The sequence below is a fragment of the Rhincodon typus genome, chromosome 24 (assembly GCF_021869965.1).
Source record: "Rhincodon typus isolate 14 chromosome 24, sRhiTyp1.1, whole genome shotgun sequence".
In the NCBI taxonomy this organism is placed as follows: domain Eukaryota; kingdom Metazoa; phylum Chordata; class Chondrichthyes; order Orectolobiformes; family Rhincodontidae; genus Rhincodon; species Rhincodon typus.
Window position 1 is genome coordinate 10,033,471 of NC_063355.1, and position 7,086 is coordinate 10,040,556.

At 44.4% G+C, this 7,086-nt stretch overlaps 1 protein-coding gene across 1 annotated transcript in view; it reads right to left on the minus strand.

The window, feature by feature from the left end:
• Nucleotides 1–6: 6 nt before the first annotated feature.
• Nucleotides 7–7,086, minus strand: part of msi1b (musashi RNA binding protein 1b) — a 129,673-nt gene continuing 122,593 nt past the window's right edge. Inside the window, exons 13-15 of the mRNA XM_020515901.2 lie at nt 6,617–6,771; nt 4,810–4,880; nt 7–1,638 (exon numbers count right to left, since the gene is read on the minus strand). Of these exons, the coding sequence (XP_020371490.1) occupies nt 4,839–4,880; nt 6,617–6,771 (197 nt within the window). The 3' untranslated portion in view covers nt 7–1,638; nt 4,810–4,838. The remainder of the gene's footprint in view (nt 1,639–4,809; nt 4,881–6,616; nt 6,772–7,086) is intronic.

Here is a 7,086-nt window from a genome sequence, read left to right on the forward strand (position 1 = left end):
GGGGGGTCTCCTTCTCCAGCAGGTTCTGAAGGACTGTGCTCCATTCAATGAACAGACAGCGAGGGGTCCCCCTGCAACCTTCTGCTGACATTATTTAATGCTGACCACCAGTGGGTGCTCAGGAAACAGCTTTGGCTTCCTCTGCTCCTGAACCCCTCTCACTCGCTGATACCCCAGCAGAAAACAACTACATGAAGGAGGCTCGGGACATGGGTGGGGGAACTGGGAGATTAAAAGAAAAACTTAAAATGCAGTGTATACGCACCCCCCCTTCAAAAAGAATGATCACAAGTCCTACCACCACTTCCCCTCCCAACAACCCCAACGTGCAAGTTTGCCCTTCACAGTAAACAGTGGTATGACTTGATTTGGCTCTACTGCCCTTGCTCAGGAAACTCCCTTCTTCTCATATCTACAGCTGAGAAGGCATTGTTTCCCACGTTACATTACGCACGGTGACTTACTTCGCCTGTTGCTACTAAATGGAAGTACAGGCTGTTTTACAAGAGTTTAAAAAACAAAAAACAAAAACAGACTAAGCACGTACAAGTACTACAGATAAAAACTGGGAGAGTTGACAGCTTTGTGGAAGTGACCAGCTGAGGTAAAACAGTGGTAGCTAGAGCAACAACCATTCTTATCTCAAACTAGGGTCAAAAATGGAGACCTGACCTGGCCTACACAACCTTTATAGATATGTAGTGTGTGGATTTTATTACTTTTATTTTGTTTAGCAGCTTTATGACCTCTTGAGGTACCATTCATTTCCTACCAATGTCCTTCATTTAAATGAGAAGTCAAAGAAAAAAAGCAATTCTACAGTAAATTAGCCCCTTACGACATCAACTACAGAATCTCCTGGGAAGTCAAAGGTCATCTACAGTATTGCTAAGTCTCAGGCTGTGTAGGGGCCTTAGGTCTCAGCTTTTCTCAAAAAATACTACCGTACTCAAAAAAGAACCTTTTGTGCAGAAGGCAAATACAAATCCAGCTTGTTCTATTTACATATTTTACAGAAACGTTTTATCCAATTTCAGAAAAAAATACTTTTATGATTCATAGTGTTTTTTTTACCAAAATATACATTTTTGTCCTGCAGATGTTGTTTTTTTTGTTCCATGATAACTGGAATTCAGTGTTAATAGATGACATTTACAAAGAATATCAAAATAAATTGTATTTAGACAAGATTCCATTTTCTTCAGGAGTGTTTTACATTATCCTCTTTAGCTCTTAGTCATTAAAAACAATATCTGGCAAAAAAAAATGGTCAAAAAATGAAGAAAAATGTCCTTAGCAAAATATTCTAATACAATCACAGAACTCCCATTTTAAAATAACGCATCTAAACACTTTCAAATAAGCAACAACAAAACAGACACTGCTTAAAACTGGTCGATCATTAAGCTAAAAAAAATAAAATAAAATAAATTAAACAAAACAAAAATCAGGAAAAACAAAAGCGTAAACTTTTATATGTTAGTGAAGGAGTGAGATGTTTTCTTCAGTTGATGGGGTGGGGTGGTCGGAGTTGAGTTTATGGTAGTAAGTCAGTGTGTGCAGTAAAATTATTAAAAAGTCGCCTGAGCTCCACCAAAACCCATGTTTTCCCCCTCCTCTTGCTGACGGGCTGGGGCCCTGCAGGAAAAAAAAGAATACAACAGTTGCTATTACTGGAATGAAAACCTTGACCCAAACACGACAAAATATGTCAATTTGCTTTCAGAGGAAATAAACTGCAATTTTCCTATCCTTTGTTTGCCCTGGGAATACAGAAATGACTTGGGAATATATTCACCTTCGGGGAACAAGGTCCGAGAGACCCTCATGTGCTACACAGCAGCAACTCTAACCACTCCAGAGACAGAGTATGTTGGCCCTTTCAGTGATATTGTTGAGCCTTGAAAACATTGAATCACTTTGTAAAGAATCAGGAAAAAGGATCTCAATGCGACTCAGGGCTATAGGACATGTCACAATCAAGAGGGTGGATCAGATGTTAGGCATGTCCCAAAATATGCTCCCCACCAAGGCCAATATGTCTTTCCAAAGGTGTGACACCTAGAACTGCTCATAGCAACTCCAGGTATGAGCTAACTGAGATTGTAATATCTTTTGTCCTTGGCAATGGTAATGATTTGTATATACGCGTATACATAATGAGTACCTAAGCATCTGACTTCCAGGGAGCTGAATTGGAAAGATCTTGAAAACAGAGATGTACAGTTAACTGGACTTCACAAGCTTCAAAATCTCCCCTCCCCCTACCGCATCCCAAAACCAGCCCAGCTTGTCCCCGCCTCCCTAACCTGTCCTTCCTCCTACCTATTCCCTCCTCCCACCTCAAGCCCCACCCCCATCTCCTACCTACTAACCTCATCCCGCCCCCTTGACCTGTCTGTCCTCCCTGGACTGACCTATCTCCTCCCTAACTCCCCACCTACACTCACCTTTACTGGCTCCATCCCCGCCTCTTTGACCTGTCTGTCTCCTCTCCACCTATCTTCTCTTTTATCCATCTTCTATCCGCCTCCCCCTCTCTCCCTATTTATTTCAGAATCCCCTTGCCCTCCCCCATTTCTAAAGAAGGGTCTAGGCCCAAAATGTCAGCCTTCCTGCTCCTCTGATGCTGCTTGGCCTGCTGTGTTCATCCAGCTCTACACCTTGTTATCTCATGTACAGTTAACTCATCTGTTTGATGTAACACACAGAGTGTGGCTGCCTGCATTAACCACACCGTCGACCAGAGGGACCCAAACTGCAAACTGTGCCTCTGAAACCCAGCCACTGCTGCTAAAACCAGGCCTGCAGCAGTTAAGTGGAAGGTGCATTCAGACTCCTGGAGATGTTGACATCATTCCAAGTAGTTCAATGCACAAACAAATGGCTTAACATGAAAGAGAGATGGCTTGCTGGTTTTCTAACACTGCATTGGAGGTTTTGGTGGAAGGAGCAACCCTGAATCTAGAGGGGTTAGAAGTGGTGAGATTGCTGACAGGACAACTGTCCTAAAGACCTGGATGCAGTGAGAAGTTGCAGTACCTCACACAAGGTCGGTGAACACACCTTCAAACATGCTATGAGCTGCACCATTAGCTTCAACTGCTGCTTAATCACTACCCTCACACGTTAACCTAGCAATATTAAACAGGACTCATATCTAACACTGTAATGCTTACTTTATCCTCACTGTGCCAATCCCATAACCACATCTCACAGTGTGCATTCACTTGGTAGCCACATCAACCCAGCATAATGTACAACATGCACTGTCACAATTCACACATTCTTGCTAGAAAGTAAAGTATCAGAACAAGCTAGCCAGTAATATAAAAGCAGAAGTAAGTGTTTCTACAGGCGTGTAAACAGAGAAAGAGTAACTAAAGCAAGTGCTGGTGCTCCAATAGTGCATTTGAATGTGGAAAACCAGGAAATAATGGAGGTATGAATTAACAGGTATTTATTTGTAACTCTCTCCACTGTAACTGACTTGGAAAACTTCCCAAAGCCTAGGGTCTTAAAAGAAGTGGCAGCAGAGATAGTTTTAAACTTCTAAAGTTCTTTAGATTCTGAAAGGGTTCCAGCTGATTAGAAAATAGCCAATATAACACCTTTATTCAAGATAGGAAGGGAACAAAAAGCAAGAAACTACAACAGGCCATTTAGTCAATATCAGTCTGAGGAAAATTGCTAAAATCAATTATTAAAGTCATTATAATAGGATACTTTGAAAATTTTAATGTGATCAGGGCAGAGTCAAAATGGCTTTAAGAAAGGGACACTGTGTTTAAGTATTTTATTAGAGTTCTTTGAAGATGTACCATGAAAGGTGGATAAAGGGGAACCTGTAGATGAGGCGTACTTGGATTTACACAAGGCATTTGACAAGGTGCCACAAGGTAAGGGGGCAACATACTAGCTCAGCTAAAGGAAGCGTTTAGCAAACATTTCTTCACCCAGACAGTAGTCAGCCTGTGGAATTCACTGCTACAAGAAACTGTTGAAGCCAAAAACATTGAAGACTTTCAAGAAAGTTGTAGATGCAGATCTTAGAAATAAAGGGATCAAATGATATGGGCAAAAAGGAGGAACGGGGCACTGAGTGAGATGATCAGCCACAATTATGTTGAATGGCAGAGTTAATTCGAAGGGCCAAACAGCCAGCTCCTGCACCTACACTCTATGTTTCTATGAAGCAGGGAATAGGGATCATTGGCAGATTGACAGGCTGGAACAAGTGCAGTGCCCCGGTACCAGCAGAAGCAATGTCACTGGGGCAAAATCCTGGACTTCCTTCCTAACAGCACGGTAGGTGTCCCTACATCTTAACAACTGCAGTGATTAAAGAAAGTAGCTCATCACCGTCCTTTCCAGCACAATTAAGGATAGGCCTAGCCAGTGACACCCACATCCCATTGATGAATAAAAACATTTTGAACTAATTTTCTCAGCTACATTTCCAATCTGATTTGCACAGTCTAGTCATAGGTTGAAACCAGCAATAATTACTGGTGAATCAGGAACTGGGGTGAGTTCATTGGTATCTCACTTGAATTACTTCGTGTACAACTTGAGCAAAAAGGGACGGTGCAGATTGAAGGCTGCACTGCTCTCCCACCTCCTGGATGGTTGTGAGAGTTGGTCCCAATTCAATTCCCAAGATCAACTAACCCTGGACAGACTGGGGATCAAAGCCTGGTCCTCCAATCACAATTCAGGATATTACAAGGAGTCAAGGCTATTGAACAATAATAACTCATACAAGATAACCAAGCAATTGTTTTAGAGCAACAGCATTTAAAAACTTACTTCCTTTTTCAGATTTTCGAGCCTCTTCTTTAGTGGTAACCATTTGTGAAAGCTGTCGCAATCAAAGGCCCCTGGAACAAACAGAGAGAGGTGGGGGAGGTAGACTTAGACAGAGGTCAGTAAAACCAGGGCTGTCCTGACAGTCAGTTAACGTATCATCAGGTCATTGAATCACCCTGGGTCATAGCGCACAAGCAGTTTTTGAAATAAACGTATTGCTGGCAGCTTCTAATTGTGGAGGGCTCGAGGGACCTCAGGGTGTAAGAGAAGCTGTGATGTGGAGGTACCGGTGTTGGATTAGGGTGGACTACATTAGAAGTCACACCACACCAGATTATAGTCCAACAGGTTTCTTGGAAATCACAAGCGTTCTTAGCGCTGCCCCTTCATCAGGTGACAAAGGAACAGCGCTGCGAAAGCTTGTGATTTCAAATAAACCTGTTGGATTATAACCTGGTGTCATGTGACTTCTGACTTTGTAAGAGAATCTAATTGGACAGGGGAGGGCCCAATGGGAGCAGCTTTAGCTCGTATTTCTGACATTCCAACAGACTCCACTTCTTTGGCTGTGTAGTGGCCTGGATTGAGATCATTAAATTATGCTATTAAATGTTAGCAAATCCCAAGACATCCTACCATCAGACACCCTGCAATCAGCAGGGGCTACGTACATGCTACAGCAGCCATAATGGGATGCTTTTATTTATTTAATTCTCAGGACATGTCCCACACTGGTAGGAGCTGCATGTATTGCCTATTTGTAGGTAATAGGCTTTTCTCCTTGAACCACTGGTAGCAGTTTTAATACATCAAAAGGCAGTTCAGAGACAGCCATGTTGGTGCAGGGATTGATGTCACAGACAAGACAGACCAGGGAGGGATGTTGGGGCTTTCCTTCTCTAAAGCACATGGTTATAAGAAGCTTGTTTTGCTAGCCTGGGAATCGCAGGTTTGAGACAGGGTTTGAAAGAACTGCCAATTCACTAATCCAGAACTGTCATCTGGCGGCGTTGTTCCAGGAATAGGGATCCATGAAACCACCCCAGCACATGAAAGAACGGTTTTCCAGGGATGGTGAAGTTTTACCTCCACTCACCTCACAGTATCCCGGGGAGTAATGAGGCTTCCGCATACCATTCTGAGACACCCCACCCTATTTCCTCAATTAAATTAGTGCCAGGTCTGCCCACAAGGACGGGGAACCATGGTAGGAGCCCTGCCTGAGATTCACCAAATGGGGCAAGAGGTGTTATTTTATAGCAAAACCCCTCCACACTTATTCTCTGAAGGTTGGAACATCACACCTGTCCACAAGCATTCCCAATTCTATTCCTGCTTGGGGAGTTTCCATTCCCATCCTGGAGCATTCCCAATCCTGTTCCTGTTCTGGGGAGTTTCCATTCCTATCCTGGAGCATTCCCAATCCCATTCCCATTCTGGGCAGTTTCCATTCCCATCCTGGAGCATTCCTGCTCCTATCTGAGGGCACTTACAGTCCCATCCCAAAGGGTATTCCCGCTCCCAGGGGTGTAAGATCAGGAACATAAAGATCGAATAGTTGCTGTAGGATGAAGCCTGGATGCCTCTGGAGCAATGAACCAAGCGGTGATCAAAGAGCAGTCCAACTGAAAGAGGCCTCAGAGTTAAATTAAATGCATCACAAGCATAAGCCAGTACCTGAAATGCATCTGAAATTGAGAATGACTGGGATCTTAGCCATATCTTACTGGCAGCTTTCTGACTCACTGCTGACCTCTGGTGGTGTGTGAGATGATTTACCACACAGTGACATCAGGGTGACACTTACCCCTAGACTGTGGCCGAATCCAGTGCTCGGGGCAGGGCTGGCTGCACTGATGTAACTGCTGACCCCAGAGTCCTGGTTAGCCGCACCGTACAGGTCAGCCATGGGGCCTGGGCTGGTGGTGCCCAGGAATCCTCCAGTGCGGGTTGGAGTTGAACCTACCGAGAAACAAACAGTACATCGGGACTCATTAACACAGCTCATACACACTGACTGTTTACCGAGTGACCAGACCCCAGACCAGGGACCATGTACTAATGACCCCCATGCCCTGTACCACTGCCCATTTACTGACTGAGTGTGGGATAGAGGTGATTCAGCTTCGAGGGCAGAGTGGCAATAATGCCACAGTCAGGGCAACCCGGGGGCAGGTGGGGAGGTGACCCCGGAGTAGGGGGCAGGGGAGAGTGGTGAGACCCCGGAGTGGGGGGCAGGGGAGAGTGGTGAGACCCCGGAGTGGGGGCAGGGGAGAG